The sequence below is a fragment of the Podarcis erhardii genome, assembly GCF_964252035.2.
Source record: "Podarcis erhardii genome assembly, chromosome: 16".
NCBI classification, from domain to species: domain Eukaryota; kingdom Metazoa; phylum Chordata; class Lepidosauria; order Squamata; family Lacertidae; genus Podarcis; species Podarcis erhardii.
In genome coordinates, this window is record NC_138514.1 from 588,630 (window position 1) to 614,299 (window position 25,670).

The 25,670-nt window shown below is 43.9% G+C and overlaps 1 protein-coding gene across 5 annotated transcripts in view; it reads right to left on the reverse strand.

Annotated features, from left to right (window-relative positions):
• LOC309331599 (disintegrin and metalloproteinase domain-containing protein 2-like) overlaps nucleotides 1-25,670 on the reverse strand; it is a 94,531-nt gene that overhangs the window by 41,343 nt on the left and 27,518 nt on the right. For 3 of the 5 annotated variants that reach the window (XM_081843900.1, XM_081843898.1, XM_081843901.1), the window contains exons 6-13: nucleotides 25,037-25,226; nucleotides 24,699-24,764; nucleotides 19,060-19,131; nucleotides 16,184-16,350; nucleotides 13,518-13,599; nucleotides 9,708-9,847; nucleotides 7,974-8,172; nucleotides 2,135-2,224 (exon numbers count right to left, since the gene is read on the reverse strand). In XM_081843900.1, the coding sequence (XP_081700026.1) occupies nucleotides 2,135-2,224; nucleotides 7,974-8,172; nucleotides 9,708-9,847; nucleotides 13,518-13,599; nucleotides 16,184-16,350; nucleotides 19,060-19,131; nucleotides 24,699-24,764; nucleotides 25,037-25,226 (1,006 nt within the window). The remainder of the gene's footprint in view (nucleotides 1-2,134; nucleotides 2,225-7,973; nucleotides 8,173-9,707; nucleotides 9,848-13,517; nucleotides 13,600-16,183; nucleotides 16,351-19,059; nucleotides 19,132-24,698; nucleotides 24,765-25,036; nucleotides 25,227-25,670) is intronic. The other 2 variants (XM_081843899.1, XM_081843902.1) reach the window with 2 other exon arrangements.

Here is a 25,670-nt window from a genome sequence, read left to right on the forward strand (position 1 = left end):
GGGAAAAGAGAGGACCCAAATAATTACCGCCCAGTCAGTCTGACATCAATACCAGGGAAGATTCTGGAGCAGATCATTAAGCAAACAGTCTGTGAGCACCTAGAAAGGAATACTGTGATCACCAATAGTCAGCATGGATTTCTGAAAAATAAGTCATGTCAGACTAACCTGATCTCATTTTTTGACAGAATTACAAGCCTGGTAGATGAAGGGAACGCAGTGGATGTAGCCTACCTTGATTTCAGCAAGGCATTTGACAAGGTGCCCCATGATATTCTTGTAAAGAAGCTGGTAAAATGCGGGCTTGACTATGCTACCACTCAGTGGATTTGTAACTGGCTGTCTGACCGCACCTAAAGGGTGCTCATCAATGGTTCCTCTTCATCCTGGAGAAGAGTGACTAGTGGGGTGCCACAGGGTTCTGTCTTGGGCCCGGTCTTATTCAACATCTTTATCAACGACTTGGATGATGGACTCAAGGGCATCCTGATCAAATTTGCAGATGACACCAAACTGGGAGGGGTGGCTAACACCCCAGAGGACAGGATCACACTTCAAAACGACCTTGACAGATTAGAGAACTGGGCCAAAACAAACAAGATGAATTTTAATAGGGAGAAATGTAAAGTATTGCACTTGGGCAAAAAAAAATGAGAGGTACAAATACAAGATGGGTGACACCTGGCTTGAGAGCAGTACATGTGAAAAGGATCTAGGAGTCTTGGTTGACCACAAACTTGACATGAGCCAACAGTGTGACGCGGCAGCTAAAAAAGCCAATGCAATTCTGGGCTGCATCAATAGGAGTATTGCATCTAGATCAAGGGAAGTAATAGTGCCACTGTTTTCTGCTCTGGTCAGACCTCACCTGGAGTACTGTGTCCAGTTCTGGGCACCACAGTTCAAGAAGGACACTGACAAACTGGAACGTGTCCAGAGGACGGCAACCGAAATGGTCAAAGGCCTGGAAACAATGCCTTATGAAGAACGGCTAAGGGAGCTGGGCATGTTTAGCCTGGAGAAGAGGAGGTTAAGGGGTGATATGATAGCCATGTTCAAATATATAAAAGGATGTCACATAGAGGAGGGAGAAAGGTTGTTTTCTGCTGCTCCAGAGAAGCGGACACGGAGCAATGGATCCAAACTACAAGAAAGAAGATTCCCCCTAAACATTAGGAAGAACTTCCTGACAGTAAGAGCTGTTTGACAGTGGAATTTGCTGCCCAGGAGTGTGGTGGAGTCTCCTTCTTTGGAGGACTTTAAGCAGAGGCTTGACAACCATATGTCAGGAGTGCTCTGATGGTGTTTCCTGCTTGGCAGGGGGTTGGACTCGATGGCCCTTGTGGTCTCTTCCAACTCTATGATTCTATGATTCTATGATTCCAGAATTGCAGAGAGAATTTCATAGAAAATATCCCCACAAGCCAAAACCCCATAACTGGCATCTTCAAGAAATTTTTGAAGAGACAGATAGCGAGGAAGAAGAGTTCATAGGGTTCGGTCCTTCAGAAACAGAGGAGAGCGAGAAGGTGGAAGGGGGGCTTAGGGGAGGGGGTGATGTCAGGGAAGAGTTAGAAGTTTTCAGTTTCTCAGAGGGAGAAAGCATTCCCCAAGGGGGGAAGGAGAGCAGTGAATCTAATAGAAGGGAGCAAGAGGAACAAGAGGGAGGGACCGGCGGTTCACAGGAAAGGCAAGGGTTCAGTTCTAGCTCAGATTGGGAGGAGGGGAGATACAGGCCAGCTCTAGCCAGGAGGGAAGGAAAAAGAGCGGGGAAACAAAGGGAAGGGCGCCTTCGACATTTCGAGAGTGGCTGGTCATGGAGAAGCAGAGCTCAGAAGGTAGCTGAAAGAAGTGACTCGGAGGAATAATAGTTAAGAACCGTTTATAAGATTGTTTTGTTAATACGCAATAAAAAGTTTTATAAAAGAACAAGAAGCGTTTGTGTGGTGATCTGAAGAGGACAATGACCAGCCCTGACATCCATTAACTTTGATGGGTCAGCTTTGTGTAGGATGAGCATTGGCTGCAACACAGAGGTTACGGAGATAAAATCAGAGGAAGTGGTAGTGTCAATTCAAACAAACTGAGGTGAATGTGTGGCCAAGGCAGTGAAGAGAGTACTTTAGCATCTTACCTGACAGTTTTCACAGCACAATTCGTTGCTGCACACTGCTCCACGGAGAAACGTACATGAGCTAGTACAACATTTACTGTACTTACATTCCTGAAAACAAAAATCATACAGCTTTTTGTCTGGGGTCAGTAAAGAGTTTAAACAATGAAAAAAATGAAAGTGAAAGCTGAAACTCCAAAGCTTAAGGCCAACAAGGCACTCTATTGTTTTATCTTTTTTTGTAAGCTTTGAGGTTTGTTTTACAATCAAGCAGTGTATGAATTTTATTAAATAAATAAATGTAAAGGTTTATACATGGAATCTGCTCAAATCTTTTCTGCTACATCATGCTTTTTTACACAGAGGAATTTCAAAATACAGGAAAGGACAAGAGGGAAAGGTTGACTTCAAATTTTACTCAAATAAACCTGATTATAATACTTTTTTAATATACGAACCACTTCCCAGAGGTATTTACAAATATATATCAGTTACAACTATTACATATAACAAAAATCTTACTATATACAGGTATTTAAATAAAAATAACAGTCTAAAACAACACCAGCACATAACATTAAATCAGTTCAGATTCAATATAGACATCAGCTGGGATAAAGATATCCATTTAGAACGCTTGTTGAGATATCAGTTATGAGATTCTGTCACCCCCCCACCCCACCAGCAACCAAGCTGCCACTATCAAGAGTATTATGAGCAGCCTGGGGGAGGAGGGGTGCTGTTTAATTATTCCCTTCCTGTAGTTTGTATGTACATCATCACCCCCTTATTTGCTTTTATACTCAACAGAGGGGGGGGAATAAAGGTTGAATGCATCTTTCTTCCTATAGGGAGAGAGAATGATTCGGGAGGGGATTTTTTGCCCACTTTTCAGTCATTGTGGGAAAATGGGGCACATGCTAATGTTTAGCTCCCTCTTCTGGGGGTCCTTTGGAGCGTCTTTAGCATGGGGTCTTTCCCAGTCCTGCTGCCTGGAATTCTATAGATGGGAATATTCAGAATCAATTCCAAGTTCTTCTGCATATGGGGCATGTGATCTGTCACTGAGTTATCACCCCCTACCCCTTGATGCAGAAGAGAGAAATCGCTCACCTGGGGCTCTGGATGGGCAACGTCTGCTGGATGGTGTGGCCGTGGTGGGTCTAGGGATGCCACCATTTTCTGCTGCAGCTGGGGGAAGGAGTGGTTACCTGGCATCACCCCACCATCTGCAACAGCCTTGCAGGTATGGGCAGGCAGTGCCTGTAGGTAGGGCCAAATCAATGGCAGGGTTTGTAAGGCTGCATCCAGCCCATCTCTGGCCTATTTAAGAGAGCAGCCAGTTGCAGGTCACCCTCTTGCCTTATTGTCACTGGATTTTCCACCCACCCAGTTAGGGACCGCTCAATGGGAGAGTGGGCAAGTGGCATATGAACCTTGCTGTGATTTACTCGGCTGTCATATTTGTGGCCAGAGAGGAATTTTCTCCTGCAAGCAAACTGGCCGCTTTGCAGGTTTTCACCTACCTCATGGCAACCATCGCAACTTGGGTAGATGAGGCATTGGACTGGATCATTAGTCACAGGGGTACACCATTAGAGGTGTCCAGGAAAGGTAACTCTGTCTGGGAGTCCACAGGGGGAATGATGGGCCAATACACCTCTCCAAATGGTGGCCTGTGTGGAGTCAAGACACCCAATCTACATTTGGGGCAACTCCCCAGCACAGGATGGAACCCATTGGGTCCATATCAGGTAGCAGGCAGGCTGCCTGATCAGGATACATGCCCCGACTTCCAGGTTGGCGCCTCCAGCAATGGCTGAATTCCTCTGATCGGGAGGAATTTGCCTCGTGGAAATCTGGCTCTGGCCACCACGGCAAAGGCGGAGACCCACTAAAAATCACAGGCGGGTGAAGCCTGTGAATGTGGGATTTGGCTGGCACCTTTTGCACCTTCCCTACTCGCGGGGAAACCCGGTTTCGGGGATCCGGAGCGACGTGGGGTGAGTGGCGCGGTGCTTCAAATTGACTGCTTCTTCCACGGAGTGAAGCCGCATAGCTGTTGCCGGAGAGCGCTGACTTTTTCCTGTGCACGATTTGATCTTAAAGCAACTATCCGTGAGTAGAGCGGAGAATTGGATTTTTAAACGTCTTAATTTGGTGCCGAAACGGGGAGGTCTAAAACAGGAAGTCCACCTTCCCCTTTTGTAAATAGATTGAAGCAATGAGGATGCAAGCTGAAGTCTCGGAAAGTCTATTGTCAAGGACTAAATTTTCATCAGAAAAAAAATACTAAACCCCGCTTGGTGGCAGGAGAAGAGGGGGGAAAGCTTTGGACTGAGTATACCTGCAGGAGAGAGCGAACAGAGTTAATATACCACCGCTCCAATCCTGGAAACGGGCTACCAATAGGACTGACCGTGATTAGAACGTTCACTGACAGTTAGTTAAATAAGAGGAATACATTGTTTCCATGGTCTCTGTCTGCGTTTAAAAAGGAGTAAAAGTAACAGAAAATTGAAACTAACTTTATTGTTTGAACTGTGTCTAAAAGGACTAATACAAATAGGAACTGTTTCCCTCTAGAGGAAGCTTTTGAAACTATTACAAGAGCTGATCTGAGGGGATTTCCAGCTGCAAGATAAAACCTGTGAGATTCTGGGGACCTTGAATCGGTTAAGAATGTTGACAGAAGAGGCCTTAGTGGTTGTATTATGTAAGATAAGTGACTCACTGGAACAGCTTCACAAAAAGGTGGTTGTGGTAACTACTAAAATCGACAATTTGGGACAAAAAGTGAACACCAATATAGAAATTATTCAGAAACGGACACAGGAATCTACTTCGACATGGCAAACTGCAGAGAAGGCTGGGGAGAAAGTTATTGTCGTTGAACCTAAAGTAACACAATTGAAGAGAGAGAGAGTCCCAGCCTTACAGATGCAATTTGATGACCATAAGTTGATGCCTGCTATGATTGAATTTAAAGAAAATCAGATTCCGAGGATCAGAGCCCTACCTGAACTGGAGAAGGAAAGTTTGATAGATTTCCTCACACAGGAATTTGATGACTTTTGGGACCGGGACTTGGGTCAAGAAGAGATTAAAACTGTGAGGGCTTTTAGAGTTGAAAGAGGAGGGGAAAAAGAGAATAACAAAATAAGAGACTGTTGGAACTACCAGAGGAACTTAGAAGAACAACAGTTAAGAGTGGAAATTTTGAAAGACGTTCTGAAATACTTTTTGGATCTTAAATTTAACTACGGAGATTTGGCTGCCCCGTCGAGAAGGAATAAAATTATCTTTAGGTGGGAGTTTCCCTGAGATCTACTCTTTGGCCTCAAAGGAAGGAAAATGAAATTAAGATCAGTGGAAGACAAAGTAAAGTTAATGTATAATTTTGAAGAAGACTCGCAGAAGGGACTTGGAAAAGAGTTAAGAGCATCGGACAGAAGATCACCAGGTTGATGGACTATAGGGAATTGGCGGATTTGACTGGCAGAATCCGGGACCAGGGAGAAGAGTCGGTGGAAGAAGATTGGAAAAAGTTTAAAGACTATTTATTAAAATATTGTAAAATTAATGTGTGTTAGAAAAATGTTGGAAAGGAGTTATATGGCTTTAGTAGAAATGTTACAAGGAATTAAGTACAAATAGATTATTAGAGTATTAAAGGGAAAATAAGGTTAAAATATGTTAAGACAATTATATATTAAAGGGAAAAATAAGGTTAGAATATGTTAAGATAAATTACAGGACAGAAAATAGAGGAAGATGGAAATGAATTGCTGAAACAGTTAATTAAAGTGGAATACAAAAAGGGAGGTGTGAGGAGGTCGTTGAAACAAGTAAATGAAAGTTAAGATACTGAACTTATTGGATGTGTTTTGGATTGTGTTTGTCTGGTTTTGTTGGTTTAATGTTTTGGGGTTGGTGTTGTGTGGTGTTTTTGTATTGTATTGTATTGTATTGTTTAATTCTTTCTCTTTCTTTTCTTTTGTAGTCTTTAAAATGTTAATAAATATTTTTTTTAAAAAAAAAAAAAAAGATCAGGATACATGCCCAATGCCTTAGCCAAACCTACTCTTTCCTGTGATCAGTGAAGTTGTGACCTTATTCAACCCAATACCAGTCTGCTGTGTCCATTCCTGTGGACCCCCCTGCACCTGCAGCAGCTATTATGTGCCTGTGCCAGCAATGTGTACAGGCTCTAAGGAGGAGCCCTAAGGAGGAGTCTAGTGATGAAAACAAAGGATACAATTCTGTGGTTGGTGGGGAAGTCATATGGAGAGCACCTTCTCAATTTCACATTGAAGCAGTTGGAAACCCGAAGGCAGGCTGGAGCCCTCAGAGGCCTTCCTGGGCCCTCACAGGTTCCCATCCCCTTGCTCTTCCCTCCACTGAAAGAATATTTGTTGAGCCAGTGGAAGGGTTTTTGTCAAGTCTGTGTTCAGGGAGTATGGGGTACCTGCCATAACAGCTGTAATACAGCTAAAAGGTGAGGTGCTTTTCACCTTAACGTCAGCTCTCACATGTGTTTTCTCTTCATCAACCTAGTGCCCTCCAGGTGCTTTGGACCACAGCTTCCATCATGCCCAGCCAGCATGGCCAATAGTCAGGGAAGACAGGTGTGGTATTCCAACAACATCAGGAGGGCCATTGTTCCCCTGCTACTGTATTATAACTTGCATCCATAACCCTGGGTGTTGCATGTCAAAAGCCTATTGAAATAAAAAGCATCTTCAATTTCTGGCAAAAGAGACAGCAGTGATGACTGGTGCCCATTGGGACAGGCAGGGCGGAAGGCAGGGAGACTAACAGTAACAAGGGTCAGAGCCAACAACAGACAGAACCAACTCATTCTGGTTTTGTCCCATCCCCATCCTTGCTGATTTATCCAAGGGACAACATTGAGAGTGAGAGGAAGCCGACTGTCATCCCCTGGACTAGTTAAACGGTGGGCAGGTGAGGGGGCACTGAGGTTGGTAGGGCAAAGCCTCATTTGCCCTTTGAATCAGCCACTGCTGCCTGCCAGTTTTCAATTGATAAAAAAACAGTGAGCTACAGAGAGGACCTGTTTCTTGTGCTCACTCAAGAAATATACTGTATTGAGATGGCACCAAGAACAAGGAATCTGACAGCTCGTTCGGTAGAGCATGAGACTAATCTTAGGGTCATGGTTTCAAGCCCTATGTTGGGCAAAAATATCCCTGCGGGGTTGGACTAGATGACCCTCATGGTCCCTTCCAACCCTACAATTCTATGATTCTCTGACTTTCATCTTAATTCCTAGGCAGATATATATTGGTCCCAAAGCTAACCTGGTTCTAAGCCGATGAGCTTTTTGTACTGTTATTTGGATATAGGGTTAGTTTTACATTTCTGACAGTAAACTGGTCTTCACACATATATATGGTCTCCTGTTGGCTTTGGTTGGCTTTTCAAATAACTGCTACATAGTTTTTCATTTGATAACAATGTTGTTTTTAAATTTCCAAAGCTGTGCTAGAAGAGAATGCAACAAGTATTTTTCCAATTTAAACACATCAGGAGCAGGCGAAAACAACCAGAAGGGCCATAGTTTAGTGCTAGAGAATCGGTTTTGAATGCAGAAGGTCCCGGGTTCAATCCCCATCATCTCCAGGTAAGCTTGGTTTAAGGCAGCTGCCAGTTTTCCAAAAGGGGTGTTTGCAGCAGCCATGGAGGCTTCCCAGAGCAAAAGTGGAAAGCAGGCACAGGTAGGTGGGAGTTATTCTAAATGTCTGCTTCTCTGTTTATTTTAAATAATCAACCCAAAACCCATGGAATAGGGCAGAATACACATTCAAATGAACAAACCTGGAAAACAGGAGGTACTGACCTCTTCAGAGCCACAGTCACACTTCTCTCCAGCTTCCAGAACACCATTCCCACAAAGCGCTTTGCTTCTGGCACTTCGCTTCTTATAAAACAATTTTAAATTAGGTCGATTAGAGAGGCAATGGGCTCCCTTGAATTTAATGAAATTTTGGAAGTCTTTAATGCTGCAGCTGCTAAAAGCTTTAATTCCACTTGAAAGTCTAAAACATAGTAAGATGAATCTGCTATTATTATATGGCAAGCACAAACACACACACAACATATTTTGTTATAAAAAATAAAAACAAGAGCTCCTTCATTCTTATGCATGCTGAATGGAGGGCTGCCGAGTGCCGCAGGAGGCCAGGCCAGTCTCTGAAACCTGGAAGGTGACTTGAGCAAACTTTAATATATATATATATATGCTTTCGTAGATTTTCACGGGTACAGGAATGCAGGTTTTGGTGTCCTCGGGTGTCTTCCCGTGTAAAAGTTGGGGTGTCTAGGCGACGTTTCGACGAGGTCTCACTCGTCATCTTCAGGCTGGTGCTTTCGGCTTCTTGTTACTGGAACAGAGCTCCAGTAACTGTCCATTAACTCCATATATATATATATATATATATATATATATATATATATGGAGTTTTCAAGAAGTAGTTTTGTTACAGTCTGCCCAGTTGCAGACACGGCTCCAAGGCATCATACTGAAACACTATAAGGTAGGAGCCAATTATTAAAAATGAGTATTTATTTTGTCCTCCTTTCAGCTGGTAAACATCCATACCATAGATTTAAAGCACATGACTTCCCCCAATTATCTGGGAACTGTGGTATACCCCTCACAGAGCTACACTTCACAACCACAAAGTATAGTTTCCAGGATTCTTGGAGGGAAGCCATGTGTTTTAAATGTAAGTTGTGGTTGTTTTGCAATTATTGAAAGAATGCAAAAGACCTGAAAGAACTTGCTGTCAAGAGGCAAAAGGAGAAATGAGTGCACACAGCATGGTCCCTCTTTAAAACCACCTCCAATTATCTTGAGGGGGGGGTAGCATAAGTCTCCAGTATTAAACAAGGTTTACCCTTTCTACTTACTGGATTTTTTCCAGTTACATTTGGTACAAAATGATAACAGCAGATACCAACTCTATCAATAGCAGTGGAAGATTTTTGGCTCTTCAAAGTTTGCTAGTGCACAAGCCCTATTTATACACAGGTATAGCAGAACTTCACCCCTTATGGCAGGAGTGGGGAACATCAGACCCACGGGGAGTGGGGAACATCAGACCCACGGGGCATAAATTAGGCTTTCCTGACCTCTGAATTTGTCCCAGAAGTTGAGGAGAAGTTTTTAATGTGTGGTGTTGAATTGTGCTTTTACTATTTTTTGTTGGGAGCCACCCAGAGTGACCGGGGCAACCCTGTCGAATGGACAGCATATAAATAAATGTTGTTCGACAGGGCAACCCTGTCGAATGGACAGCATATAAATAAATGTTGTTGTTGTTGAATGGACAGCATATAAATAAATGTTGTTGTTGTTGTTGACAACAAACCACAGGAGATAAGCCTGTGCCTGTTCTTTGATGGTAAACTGCAGAAGAGTAGCCACCATTTCTGTTATCTCCAATCTCTGTACAGTGCTGAGATAGGAAATGAGCTCTGCTGCTGCCTTCCACTATCAAAAGTACAAGCAAAGGCTTATGTCCAGTCCTAAAACCTATGAGCTGCTTAGTGCAATAGTCATAGTACTTACACTGCTTCCGTGTTCATTATGCAGACAAAGCCTCCTGGGCACTTGCACTCTTTGCCATTGTCATATTCCATCCCCAGGTTAAGGCCCAGCAATTGGGCCAGAATGACGGAGAATGGCTCTTTGGTCATGGACTTCTGATACTAGAAGGAAGAGGGAAAACTTGAATCAGGAACCAGATTATTCCACCCCATTATGGGAGACTAAATGCAAACAAGTCTCTTCGGTCCATATTTTAGGAGTGTAGTGAAGTTGGGAAATCTTGGTATGTCAAACGCTTGTTCACACAGCAGTGAGAGAGATAAAACTGTTGCTTTGGGAGAGATAAAACTGTTGCTTTCTGGGGAATGGGTGTCTGGTCTCTTTAAACGTAAAAACTCTCTGTCGCTAGAAGTGTGAGTCAATTACTTCTTGACTCTAGGCAGGATGAGATATTATCTGATTTGAAGACCCTGGCACAGCTGGGGGTTTGAGTGTGGATTGGGTTGTATAAAGGTGCAGGAGGCTATCAAGTAATTTACAGCTTGGAAGCCTGGTACGTGTAAGAAAGGCCTGGAAATGAAGGGAGAGCCTTTTTGATCTCAAGTTCTCTGAACCTAATCAAAGTTCAGCTGTGCCATCTCCTGACAATCAGGAGATATAGTCTCATCATACAGCCATTGGTAAATTGGTAATTAACCTAAAGAAATGATTGGTCCCTAACCTGCCCTCCACCTGGGTTTTCAAGGATAAAGGATTTGAAGAAGAAGAGTTTGGATTTGATATCCGGCTTTATCACTACCCAAAGGAGTCTCAAAGTGGCTAACAATCTCCTTTCCCTTCCTCCCCCACAACAAACACTCTGTGAGGTGAGTGGGGCTGAGAGACTTCAAAGAAGTGTGACTGGCCTAAGGTCACCCAGCAGCTGCAGGTGGAGGAGCGGGGAAGCGAACCCGGTTCACCAGATTACGAGACTACTGCTCTTAACCACTACATTCAGATGCAAATTGCAAAACATCTTGCCCTGGTACTTTGCCTGAGGGCGTTTAACCAGTGAAAGGACTCCTGACTACTCGCTGTGCTTTGAACTATTGTTGATGTGTGAGTATGGTTTTTAGTTAGCTATATTTTACCATGTTTTTATTTTCTGTTTGTAACTTCTAAGAACTGTGCAAACCTTTTGAGTAGCTTTTTCAATAAATTTGGAAAAGGACTTTTTGCCTTTTGTATTCTGTGCCTTTGCTCAGAGAAGCTGAACTAGTGCCTGACCGTTTGGACACCTACCAGGTGAATTAATGTCTGCGTCATGGTAAAGTGACTCAGGGCTGGGTAACCTGGTAAATATCGAACGGAGGTTCTCCTCCTTGAACCCCATTTGAGGGTGGCCCAGGAAAGGAGGTGATGGCAGCTTTACCGTTTGGCTTGTGATTTGCACCAACTAGTGAACTCTCCCCTGTCCCTGCCAAGTCCTGCTGGTGTCTAGGAGGAATGGTCGGTGGGGGGGGGGGGTTAAGAGCTTCTCAGTATTTAAGCTCATTTTGTAGAACCTAAGATCATATTAAAAGGGACGCAGGTGGCGCTGTGGGTTAAACCACAGTGCAATAAATAAAGGTTATGTAATATGCAATGTTAAATTATACAACAGGTTTTAGAATAATTGGCATTACTTTTCAAAGTAGTAGGTGACCACCAGAGGCTTAAAAGGAGCAGCAGATCAGGAAGAGTGTTTATTTTACAGCCACTCTGCAGCCTCCCCAGATTCCCACACTTGAAGGAGGCTTTTTCAGATCAGGGAGTGTGGGCAGGCTGAGAGGATGGAGCGGGACTGGATAAATGCTTAATGGAAAGAAAAACACACCTTGCAATGTTAAGCTAAACTCAACAGACACCCACTGAAACAGTAACAAAATTCTAAAGCAGCCTGAGAATGAGGCAAAGAAATAATAATGGAAGGCTCTTTCAAAGGAGAAGAAAACTTTCCAGAAACTGGAGGACAGGCTTCAGCACAGCACTCATTAGAAGGAGAGGAGAATGAATGAATGAATGAATGAATGAATTTATTTCCTGCCCATCTGACTGGGTTTCCCCAGCCACTCTGGGTGGTTCCCAACAGAATTAAAAGCACAATAAAACATCAGACATTAAAAACTTCCCTAAACAGGGCTGCCTTCAGATGTCTTCTAAAAGTCAGATAGTTGTTTATTTCCTTGACATCTGATGGGAGGGCATTCCACAGGGCAGGCGCCACCACCAAGAAGGCCCTCTGCCTGGCTCCCTGTAACCTCACTTCTTGCATGGAGGGAACTGCCAGAAGGCCCTCAGAGCTGGACCTCAGTGTATATACAGAAGGTAGTGGTGTGTTTGGGTGCTGAGCTACATCACATCCTATGCTTTGCTGTGGCGACATAGGCAAGGTGTTCACTGATGCAGGCATGGCTTGCAGAATAGCAAGTTCGGCTGTCAACAGGAGTGTGGTCAGGGATTGCAGGAGCACAGAGTGAAGTGTGCCCCTCCTCATCCTGTCCAGTCTGCCAGCATATGGTTCTGCTGGTGTACTAGGAGAGCTTTCCTAGCATATCTGAAATGCCAGAAGCTTGTTTATGTTAAAGTTTGTGGGTCATATATGTTTTGACCCACTGAGTCTGCTGCAACGGCCCTGCAGTAAATTTGATTTATTGCCACTCCGACAAACTTCCAATGGTGCCCACACGCTTCCACTCCGCGCGTTGCCACTCTCCTCAGTTGCCGGATAATACGCAGCAGAAAATGGCCTGTCTGTGTTGACGTGGTCTCTTGAATAACACAGCTCCTACACCAGTGCTTCTAATCCAAAACTCTTTATTTAGCAGCACTCAAAACAGAAAAGAAAACCTGCAGAATCCAGCTGCATGTTCACAGCTTTCTGCCTCTTAACAAAAACTAAACGACCTTGCTAACGTTCCCAGACAGACTGCTCTCCAGAGAGAGCTCAGCCCCCACAGAGCACAGATCAAAGGAACAAGCATGGATCACGTGGGCAGTGCACCCAGTTGATAAGAATACTCCTGGAGTGTTAACTAACCCCTGACAGTCCAGAACCATAACAGTTTAGTGTGCAGTTGGACACAGTATTAGGCAGCTGGAAAGCTGATAATGTACAGTCCGAAAAAATGGTGTGGGGGGTAGACAGGTTAAGCATATGCACTTATTACACACTTAAATGACCGGCAATGTCAGGGACAGCATGTACAAAAATTATATAAGGGAGGAATGGACTCGGTTTCTGTCAAATCCTAAAGCCACTCTGCCAGCATGACTCCAGTACAGGATTATATCCTAAGCTACTGAATGCAGCTCCTCCAAGAACTGCACTGGAAAACAAATACCCAGAGGCATGTGACTTATACTTACAGCAGGAACAGGGAACCTGTAGCCCTCCAGATGTTGCTATAACTAATCTAATCTTACTTATCTATGCACCCTTTTATGGCAAAATAGGCTTTGCAGTGGTTTACGATGTAAAAAGCAGTTACAGAAATATAAAAGTATAAACATCCATAATTAAGATATGCAATAAAACAATCCCAACAGCAATTAAAAGAGGCTTAAGTTGAGAAACAAGTGCCTCTTCAAAAGTTGGCAGAATGCCAATAGTGATTGGGTCTCTAAGGTTTCAGTAGGGCGTTCTTGGATACCAGCTTCTACAATCCCCAACCAGCAAGAACAATAGTCAAGGAACATGGGGGCTGTAGTCTCACAACATCTGAAGGGTCACAGGTTACCCAACCCTGCAATATCTAAATCCAAGACAGGCAACATATACACTTCAGCTAAGAAAGTTCAGCGATACTGTACCAGAGCAACTCCTGCATCAAAATTCCGGAGACACAGCTTCCCCATAAATCCTGCTCCTACATAATTAGGTTTCTCCCTGTAACTAAAACACAAAAGTAGATGGTGGGCCATACACTTTGGAGTAGCCAAAGGGATTGTGTCTTCAAAACAAATGGCAAAATCTTCACATAATCAAGAAGCTGTGGAGAACATTACATACACAGTGGCCTTCTCAGATCTTGTTACCAAGCTGGTCCCTTCCACCATCATTTGCCCACAATCCCAGGTGAGCAATCTGCTATTTAGCTCTAACATCTGCTGGAATCTTTCAGTAGAAGGGAAATATGTTCCTGGCAGGGGCCTCTAATCTGTGCTTCTATGCTTTCAATTATTTCTGCTTGCTGTCCACTGGTTGCGGCTTTCTGTACCTACCACTCAATCAGTGTGTGTTTTTAAGAGGAGGGATGGACAACATTTTCTTGTGCAGTTTCTGTATTGCATCTATGACAGGTGCTTTGCCAACTTGGTGCCATTTAGTTGTTTGGGATTATAGCCACTCTCATCAGCCACAGCCAACAGATAGCTGGGTATGATAGAAGCTGTAATCCAAAACATCTGGAGGCCACCAGGTTGGCGAAATCTCTGTCTCTCTCATACCCTTCTGTTGGAGTTTTCTCTTATGTCTTAAATTGGCTTTTCCTTAGATCCATCTATAATGTGAACATAAAATCCTACAGTTGTCCAAAGATGCATTTGATTTCTCTTCCATATGCTGCCCCACATCAAGAGCATTTAACGTGGCACAACTATTATTTGATATGCAGACATTTTTCATCACATCTTCATCCAAGGAACTCAGGCAACTTTGTGACAAAATGCTTCGTGAGGAAGGGGCATGATATAAATATTGCACTGGATTCAACTAACTGGTCCAAACTTGTGCAAAGACTTAAACCAGCACAATGGGGCTTTCTCCCCTCTGCCCCCATGCCCTCTGATTGGCTGGAGGCAGGGTCCAGAGTGCTCCAAGAACAGCATGGGGGGGGGGAGAGATGGTTCCATGGGACAAGCAAAAATGCTTGCACTGACATAACATTTGTAACAGCACAATGCTGGATTTACTCCTTGATAAACAAATACAGAATGCTGGCCCAAGATTATTCAGTGAGCTTCAAGGCTGAAGAGGAATCTGGAAATGGGTCTCTCTGGTTTAACTCTGGTATGCTATCTACAACACAGTGACTGATCATAGGCACTTTTTATTTTAGCTTTACCTATGGAAAGGTTGGTTCACTGTCTTTGGCCAGCTGCTGGTGCTCTTGCAATACTATATTTTTCAGTTAACTGCACAAAAAGGCTGAAAATCCTTTGATCCTAATAGCATAATCCCAAACCCAGAAGTAGGTCCCATTAAGCTCAACAGGGCATGCTCCTAGGAAAGTGGACAGGATTTCCACTAACTTGTCTTAGGGCTGACATTAATACATAGTTCCCTTTGTAAAACTGGAGTCAGCCACATGAAGCAGGGAATGGGGCAGCAACAAGGCATGGTGACATAACAGCCCTTGCAGGGAATTAGTACAGGAAAAAGGTTACCCCCCCTCCTCATCAGCCATCAGGGCAGTCACCTGCTTTTCCCATATGAAGCCCATTAGAGAGACAATACACCATAACATCCCCAGATGCTTTTGCAGCCCCCTTTTCAACATGCAGCCTGGCTGTTGGATCAGGCCAAAGGCCCATCTAGTGGAACATCCTGTTCTCATAGTGGCCAAGCAGGATCTCAACGCAAGAGCACTCTTCTCACTTGTGAGTCCCACCAAGTGTATTCAGAGGCGTTCTACCACTGACAGTGGAGGGAGAACATAGTTATCATTTTCTAGCTGCTTGAGTTATTAAACAAAAGAAAACATGTAGTCTCATCCCTCAGATCACCATGAATTTTTTAAAAAAACTACATTTGGGGTGATTTTTCAGTGGGAGGGGGCAATTCTGCACATGGAATGTGCAAACAACAAATGTAAAATGTGAGCACATGCACAACGGCTATATGAAGTGGACTAAAACTGATCTGTCTATCCCTAGTTTTAACAGAACTGCATTTTGATGGAAGGCTATGTTATTTATATTTGCTACCTACTCTAAGGAAGAAATGTTGTTAAAGGGCACAATGTTCTATAATAAATATTTCAGTAAAGGGTAAAAACTATGGCTCAGGGTGGAACACCTGCTTTCCACGCAGAAGGTCCCAGGCTCAATCCCCGCCAGCTCCAGTTAAGTCTGAGAAAGATGCCTCTCTGATATCTTAGAGAGCAGCGACACTGACTCAAGGCCCCACACTGTGGGTGCCCAGCATGCCCCACCCAAACTGTGACGTCATGATGTCGTAGTGCAGGGCATGAGCTTCAGCAGTGAGGTGACTGGACCTCTCCCACCCGAACACCACACTCTCTTCCACCCTCCACCCAAACTCCACACTCTCTCTTCCATGGAGCATGGTGTCCACACGCCTGCCCCTGCATTTTGTGGGTGCCCAGCCCCTATACGTGAACTCTTGTGGGTGCTTGGGCACCCAGAGCTCCAGGGAGATAGCGCCTATGTTAGTGAGTCACTATCTCTCAGTGTATATGAGTATGCATGCTATAGCAATATTAGAGTGCTTTATATGAGAAAATATACCTCCTTACACTAACAAAAGTGCCAGATCGTGAGGCCGTAGAACAAGATATGAATTTTTCCAACGTAAAAATTTTCGGAGTAACACATCGGGCTCTCCTGATGTTGAGATTTTATTATGGTCTGTCCAGAACTCCAAAGAAGATAGAACAACTGTAATGTTAAGGCTAGAAAATATCTGAAAAGATGGAAAGAATGCAAACTCAAATAAAGGCAGGGAGAAATACATGTTCAGTGGTTCCATCTTAATTTTCGACAAATTCATCATAAAGATTTGGGTGATTGTAAGTAAGAGCCTGGTCCTAATTTGTGCCAGAGCTCACCAGTCTGCCATTACACGTGCAAGAAGCTCAGGGATGGTGTGCCCATGAGGCAAATGTGGGGGTGGCCTCAGGGAGGCAGCCTCTGGACAGCTGGAAGGGGCACCACAGTGCACACATTGCGACACACACACACTGTCTGGGCGCATGCCGATAGTGGGCAGTGAGTGGTGAGTGCTGTGACAAATAGAATCAGTCACCCATGTCCTGGTATCAGATAATTCAATCTAAGCTTATTAATCTGTAGGTTTGTTAGTAAGGAGTGACCATTCAGACAAATGTAAGGTAGCTGCCTTCAGGATGGGGGATAAGATGGAGATAGTAGCCAGGTTTCATTAACATGTTATAGTACATGTAACTTAAGTGTTAGATGCAGGTTTCTGATGAGTATTTTTTTTGTATTGAACCTACTGGAATCTTGTACATATGCCAATAATAATAACAATAATAATAATAATAATAATAAATTTAATATTTCTACCCCAGCCACTCTGGACAGCTTTCAGCAGAACATTAAAAACAGAATAAAACTTCACATGTCTTCTAAAAAGTCAGATAGTTGTTTATTTCCTTGACATCTGGTGGGAGGGCGCTCCACAGGGCAGGCACCGGCACCAAGAAGGCCCTCTGCCTGGTTCCCTGTAACCTCACTTCTCACAGTGAGGGAACCGCCAGAAGGCCCCCAGTGCTGGACCTCAGTGTCCGGGCTGAATGATGGAGGTGCAGGCACTCCTTTAGGTATACTGGGCTGAAGCAATTTAGGGCTTTAAATGTCAGCACCAACACTTTGAATTGTGCTCGGAAACATACTGGGAGCCAATGTAGGTCTTTCAGGACCGGCCACTCAATAAAGGTTTGAGAATGAGAATGAGACTTCCAGACTGCATGCACATATAGATCCTTGGGCTCAAATGCTGCCCCCTCCCCATTCCTTTTTTAGCGTGTCCATTTATGGTTTTAAACTAAACAGACTTCTGAACTGGGGAGGTTGGTTAGTTTGAACTATGGTTTGTTAACAAGTCAAAATCCCACACCAAGGTTTGATACTGCTTTGTTTCAACAAACAGTACTTTTAACTAAACAGAGTTCCTCCACCCCACCTCACCCTGGTCCCAGTTCAGAGATAAAAGAAACTCTAATTAGTTTTAAATAGGAAGCAAGTAGCTTCAGATCTCCTTCTCATGGCTGTGCCAGAAGAGGGGAGAGAAATAAAGAGTGTGTGAACCCAAGGTTCACTGCTACTAGTGTGAAGTGTTAGGGGTAGCCAGTGTGGTGCCCTCCAGACATTGTTGAACTCCCATTCTCTTAAACCATTGGCCATGCTGGCTGGGACAGATGTGAGCTGTGATCTAACAAACTGCTGGAGGACATCATTTTGAGCACCTCTGTGCTAAACTGTGTGTTGGCATCATCTGTCTCGAGAGACAATGGAGTGTGCCTCCAGGGGTGATGTCAAACCGCTGTGTTAGCAGCACTGAACTGACCTCCCTGGGACACAAGCTTGGGCAGTGCGTCTGGAGGTCCTGGGCTGCCCAGACGAGAAGATCCTCCTCTCAGCCTCACTGATGTGGTCCAAAGGGAAGCAGAGCTTGGCTGCAGCAGTTGCTGGAAGGAGGTATACAAGGTGCCATCCAACTGTCTTAGGGATTCCACTCTGGATTTGTGTAGGGTTTATTCCTTTTCTTCTCTCAAAGATATCCCACAAGGCAGCAGAGGTTTAGGATCAGAGTTTTCCTTCTTCCCAGGTTGATGAGCCCCATCTGCCCCTCACTTCCCTCTACAACACATGCAGAAACCGCCTTCTTGACTGTTGGACCCCCTCTTGGCCTCATCTGCTCAGTCTGCTGGAGCCTGTCTTTGCATACAGGGGAAGTCCCTAACTCACCAAGGGGTTGAGACCCATTAGCTACCCTCACCTGGTTTAGCCAGCCAGCCAAAGCTGTTCCTGGGGTGTGGCCACTGTTGTATGCTGACAGCTTCTAGGAACCACGGGTGAGAGCTGAGTGCAGGGTGGCAACCAAAGTGAACAAACTACCCCAGAAAGAGCATGATGTGTCCCCTACCAGAGGTACTACCCCTCCCCTAACATTCCATACACCCCTGTGTTAAACCATCGTTTAACATTATGTCCTAAAAGCGTCAGACATGCCAATCTTGTCTTCTATTGTAGGGTAAGTACTACTGAAACCATGCATGCTGTTTAAGTTAGTCAAAACTAAGTGGTGTCTCAATTTAAATGGAATGTAATCTATACTAATTTAACTGGATCAAGACCTAATTATCTGATATAACAGAACATAATGATCAGTGTTGGCCATTTAATTATTTGCGTACATTATTTATATGCTCCCTTTCCAAGAGAGACATTTTATGTAACATTGTAATGTTGAAATAAGATCACGAGCCATGACCTCATGAGTGTGCATGTATTCCTATCATCCAATGCTATGCAATTACTTTGCCAGAACAGATGCTTGAAAGGCAAGGCTGTTAGAGTGAGAGCCAAGTGAAAACATCCAAGTGGCTCTTGTTATACAAAAGAAAAACAAAACATGGCAGTCACTTACACTGTTGACAAAACCAATAAGCTGTGCTATGCCGTCGGTTACAATTTCTCTGCTTCCACCCAAAAAGTTGTACTGGAGAGAAAAACAGTTGTGTGCATCATAGCAAAAATAAACAATAAAACAGACAATAATTATGGTAGACTGCCAGTGTTGGCAACAGAATGCAACTTGATATGACAGATGAACCAGACGTTGAGCCAGGCATATATGGAAAAGAGATGTGAAGTGATTTGAATGCTCTTAGAGCTCGCCTTTCTGTGCATGTGCATCTGTAGGATAGCAGTGAATCAAACAACCTTAGCAGGGTGAGATGGTCTTCAGGGTCCTCAACAACCTCCTGTCATGCTTCAATTGCAGTCTACTGCTAATAAGCTAAGTGAGTATACGGTGTTATCTCATTTTATACTCAGTAGTGGCCCTGCAAACCAGATTAGATTGAGATAAAATGGCTAGACCAAGTTGACCCTATATGCCAAATTTCACCATCTAAGGCTAACACTCTATCCACTACACCAGTTTCCAACCCGTGTGCCATGGCACCCTGGGGTGCCTTTAATAATGGTCAGGGGTGCTGTAGGCACCTTCCCTCCCCCCTCTGATGCCCTCTTGCATCTCTGCCTCTCAAAGGCTTGCACAGCTGTTTGTTGCAGCAGCCTGGCTACAAGCTCCGCAGGCAAATGGAGCCTCTGAGGCTGGCCAGGGGATGCTGGTTGCCAGGAGCTGAGGCGGCCTCAGAGTAAGCAAGCAAGTGGGTGAGGAAGCCCAGCCAGCCAGTCCACCAGCCCTTATTGTTGAGAATGGCTGAACAAGTAGGAAGCCAGGCAGGCAGGTGCCATGCTGGCCTTTCTTGTGCTTGCTGTGTGCAATGTCTTTCTGGGAGCTGAATGCCCAGCGCCAAAGGGAGCCTTTCCACCCTGCAGGCCCAGCGGCACCCATGGCTGCCTCCTAAGGTGAGTAAGGTGCTGGCCTCACGCTCACCTTTGGCCAGTCGTCACTGGGCCTCTAAGGCTGGGGGCATCCTCTTCCCAGGGCCTCTTGGCGGTAGTTCAGAGACCAAGGGCAGTGGCGGCAGCTGCCTGGAGGACTCCCAAGGAGAGGTGGCTGAGGGAATAATCCACAAGGGAGGGTGTTCAAAAAGGGGTGAGAGGCTGCTGACTCTGCAGGCAAGGGATGACATAACTGGGCTTCTGAGGCTTGGAGTGTATTTCCCCACAGGGCAGCTGCAGAATGAATGTAGTTGGTCAAGGGAACATGGACTCAAAAAGGTTGAAAACCTCTGCAATGTAGGATATGAAACACATAGCAGTCAAGTACAACATTCCTAGAGTGAACATGGTAGAGGATACTTTGTACCAGCCAGAAGAAAACTTCTTGTTTCCTCCTGAGCTGGGACAAACTTCCTCTGCATGTGACTAGAGGAGGGCATGGTCTAATCCGGCCCCCTCTCTGCCTGGAAACAAAAGCAAGGCAGGGAGCACATCTCTCTCTCTCTTTCGGCTCTTCTCCATTTTGTTTTTCTACGTGTGAGGAGAAGTGACTGGTTGTTTGCAGTCACTTAAGAACTAACCAACTCCTTTATGGGATATTTCCACATATGCAATATACTTTTGTAACATAAGTCTGCTTTCAGGGATCCAACTGTGAACTGAATGAATGTGAGTAAACTACATTTATATTGACTTTAATAAGATTGTTGTGTTTATTTTTTTAAGAGGGACAAGAAGGGATCCTACCAGAAGAGCGCCCTATCACAGTCAAAGACCCCCAGGAAAAACCTCAAATCGAGCATGAGGTCGAGCATGAGGATGTGGGATCCGGTGGGTGTCAAAAGCGGGCTCCCCCCTCCCCGGTAAGCTGTTTTGAGCTCTGAGATCGAGGGGGTTGGAGCTGCAATGCAACGGATAGAACGCTTCCTTTGATGGTACGAAGCTGCGAGACTGTGAGGCATTAGTGGTCAATTCTTCCAACGCTAAAATCATTTAAGGACTGTACTATGAGTACCCTTTATATTTGGATTAAAATTTGGAACAATCTGGACATGAGTGAGGGAATTTAAAAATGGATGTCAGTCCCTACCCGCTGATAGAATGGGAAAGCAGAGATGTTTCTGAAGCAAAGAGAAAAGATTTAGAGACTTTTAAACTTCCAAAGACTGGATCTATTAACCCCCCAAAAGCAGGTGAAGGGGGAAAGATGATTTAACATTACTGAAATACCTGCAAAAGCTCTTAAAAAGGTATTTTTAAAGCCGCTTGACTCTCTGGAAGCGGTGACCCGGTCAGAGTGGCAAACAGCCATTGTGATGTAACAATAGAAGGCATGCTTGTTACTTTCGTTTCCTACTTGGATATTTTGAAGTTGCTGCAGCGGTCAAACTGAAACATTTTAACCCTTAAAGTGAAAACTGGCAACATACCTCTATCTGAATTGCTTGAGGAGTGAAAAAGGAAAATAAATAAGAATGGCAGGTTGGAAAAATTGGGACTGTATTTTAACTGCCTTGTCTTGCAAACTGGAGCTGTTGTCTGACTTCCAGCTCATTACTCCTGTTTTGAAATAAAAGTATCTTTGGAAATCTGAGTTACTAGCGGTGCTATGGCGGGTGAGCCTGGGAAAAAGCCATAAACAAGAAGAGACTCTAAAGACCAGGCTTTCCAAGAGCAAATATTGGAGTTTATGAAAGATAATAAGCAGGGTCTGCAGAGTCTTGCAACAGAGGTCAGAGCTAATACGCTCTGTCTCCAGGAATTTAAAAAAGACTTTGGAATTCTGTGCAAAGACCTCCAAGAGGTTAAATCAGAAGCTGCAGGTTTACAGAAAAGACTATCAGAGATTGAAGCTGTTAAACTTTCAGACTTAAAAGAATTACAGGAAGAGGCCCAAACAGCAATAGCTTTTTTACAACTTAAGGAAAGAGAGACATATCTTCGTTTGAGAGGCCTACCAGACATTGAACAAAGAAATTTGAAAGAGTGCTTGGTCCAGGAATTTGTGTCCTTTTGGGACCTAACAAAGGAAGAGGTGGAACCTACAATTGTAAAGGCCTATAGATTTGGACCCAGAGGAAAAAGGACTCAAAATTTTAAATGATTGCCTGGTAGTCTTTCCTGGTAGGCTATCATATCACCCCTTAACCTCCTCTTCTCCAGGCTAAACATGCCCAGCTCCCTTAACCGTTCCTCATAAGGCATCGTTTCCAGGCCTTTGACCATTTTGGTTGCCCTCCTCTGGACACGTTCCAGTTTGTCAGTGTCCTTCTTGAACTGTGGTGCCCAGAACTGGACACAGTACTCCAGGTGAGGTCTGACCAGAGCAGAATACAGTGGCACTATTACTTCCCTTGATCTAGATGCAATACTCCTATTGATGCAGCCCAGAATTGCATTGGCTTTTTTAGCTGCCGCGTCACACTGTTGGCTCATGTCAAGTTTGTGGTCAACCAAGACTCCTAGATCCTTTTCACATGTACTGATCTCAAGCCAGGTGTCACCCATCTTGTATTTGTGCCTCTCATTTTTTTTGCCCAAGTGCAATACTTTACATTTCTCCCTGTTAAAATTCATCTTGTTTGTTTTGGCCCAGTTCTCTAATCTGTCAAGGTCGTTTTGAAGTGTGATCCTGTCTTCTGGGGTGTTAGCCACCCCTCCCAGTTTGGTGTCATCTGCAAATTTGATCAGGATGCCCTTGAGTCCATCATCCAAGTCGTTGATAAAGATGTTGAATAAGACCGGGCCCAAGACAGAGCCCTGTGGCACCCCACTAGTCACTCTTCTAAGATGATTAGTTCCAGTACATCCAGGTAAATGAAGCATTTAAAGTGGATAAGAAAATTGGTTTTCAAACAGAAATCCAAACTGAAAATGGAATTATTAGATACAAAAATGAAAAACTTATCCAAGATGTATAATTTATTACTGGAATAGCATACGAAAGATGAACAAGTGAAATCTGTAATGATTGAATGGGCTAGGGATGTGGGGCACAATATTGTGATGGTGGACTGTGAGAAATTGTGGAAAAAAGGAATCCAATTTACAGAATGTAGGGTATTAAGAGAAAATTTGATGAAAGTGATGTATATATTGTACTTAACACCAGTGAAGTTAGCAAAAATGTATCATACTAATGATGATAAATGCTGGAAATGTAAGGAAAAAGAAGGAACCTTTTACCACATGTGGTGGACGTGCCCCAAGGTAAAAGACTTATGGGAAATGATTTATAATGAACTGAAAAAAGTGTTTAAAAACACATTTATTAAGAAACCAGAAGCCTTTTTACTTGGTGGGGGGTGAAATCCCCAGAAAGGATCTTACTTTTTTTCTGTATGCCACAACAGCTGCGAGAATATTACTAGCGAAGAATTGGAATAAGATTTACCAACTATTGAAGAATGGCAAATGAAGATGATGGACTATATGAAACTTGCTGAACAGACTGGGAGACCAGAGAGAAGCGGCGGCGGAAGAAGATTGGAAGAAATTTAAAGAATATTTGGAAAAAAAAAGTTAATATTTAAATTAGAATAGCTTTGGAAGTGGATATAGGCTGTAGGGTAGAAGTAGAAGACAGTGTATTTTAAAATAGTATTATAGGTAAAAGGCGAAAGATTTATACGATCTGAAGAGAAACCAGAGTATAAATATATGTAAGGGATAAAATATGAAGATTTTTATGCTAAAAGTACCGTATTTTTCGCCCCATAGGGCGCACCCAGTTTTTGGGGGGAGAAATAAAGAAAAATATTTTTATTTCCCCCCCAGGCGCGGGGCTGGGGCGGGGGAAGCCCAAGCTTCCCCCGACCCCATCACCCAGAACAGGCTGCTCTCCACAAGCCGTGGGAGCCTTCCCACGGCTTGCGGACAGCTACCCGAAGCTCGGGTGCGACTGCTCAGCGTGCCTAGGTTTCGGGATGCAGGCAGCTCTCCGCAAGCTGTGGGGAGCCCTGTGGGAACTCCTGCGTGCTCCCAAGGCTTGCGGATAGCTTCCTGAAGCCTGGAGAGCAAGAGGGGTCGGTGCGCACTGACCCCTCTCGCTCTCCAGGCTTCAGCAAAAGCCTGCATTTGCCCCATAGGACGCACACACATTTCCCCTTCATTTTTGGAGGGGGGAAAGTGTGTCCTATAGGGCGAAAAATACGGTAAGTGTGATTTTAAAAAATGGTTAAAAATTATGATATATATAAACTGCTAAGGATGAGGTAAAATGAAAATCAGATAGGGAGGACCTGGGGAAGCTCACCTAACAATGTGAACAAGGATAAGACAAGGTTAAGATAAGGATAAGACAAGGATAAGACAAGAATTTGTTTGTATTGTTTGTTTGTTTTTTTCTGTTAGTGCTGTTTATTTGTGTTATCAAATGAATATTTTTTTTTGGAAAAAAGAAAGAAAGAAGGGATCTTACCAGGAATCCTATATATTTAGAGGCTAAAACTAGCCTGCAACAAGTTGTGCGTTTGAAAAGGGAATGTTGAAACTCTGCTTAGATATAGAACTTGCTAACACAAGTTAGGAAGGATATCATTAAACAATATATCCTCTCTTGCCTCCCTGAACATTCCCACATGCACAAAACCATGCTGGTTCAATGAATTGCCTTTGTAATTTAAGATGTGTTTCTCGTGGTCAGTAACTTACCAAACCCTTATCCAAAACGATATATATTTCTATGTATCTGTGTACTTTAGTGACATCTGACAGTGGCTGAGGAAAGACAAAATAAATCACATTTAGTAATCATTTTTGTATTTTGGTCCCCGGAGCTTTTATAATGCAAAATGGCTTAACGTTAGCAGCAGATTACTAGAACCAAGCCTGCATCAAGCTGCCCCACTTTTTTCAGGCTGTGCATTGCATCTGTATTGTAAGCCTACTAATCTGAGTTCTCAGGGAGGACTCCAAATAAAAAAATGAATATTGATGGTAATTACTCCTAAAGGCCAGTTTAAGAATGAAATAAACCTCTTAGCACTTACCACAGTATCTGAGAGCAGCTTATAAGGCATGCCCTCACTCCCCAGTTGTCTTTCTGTAGATGGCAAATCTTCTCTCCTAAGTGGACTCTGGAGGTTTTTGTGGTTTATCTGATAAATCAGGTGCTCAAAATTAGCTGAGGATTTCAAATGCTCAATTCCATAGCTGACATTCTCAAACTGCAACAGCCCTCTGGAAAAAATAGAAAGTACTAGCCAAGGTTCAAGGAAACCTCGGGTTACATATGCTTCAGGTTACATACGCTTCAGGTTACAGACTCCGCTAACCCAGAAATAGTACCTCAGGTTAAGAACTTTGCTTCAGGATGAGAACAGAAATCGTGCTCCGGCGGCGCAGCGGCAGTGGGAAGCCCCATTAGCTAAAGTGGTCTTCAGGTTAAAAACAGTTTCAGGTTAAGAACGGACCTCCAGAACGAATTAAGTACTTAACCCGAGGTACCACTGTACAGGAAAAGTGAGCTTGTTGTTGTTGCTGTTTAGTCATTTAGTCGTGTCCGACTCTTCGTGACCCCATGGACCAGAGCACGCCAGGCACTCCTGTCTTCCACTGCCTCCCACAGTTTGGTCAGCATAACTTTTATATGCCTGTTGTCTTTGTCCATGGAGTTTTCTTGGC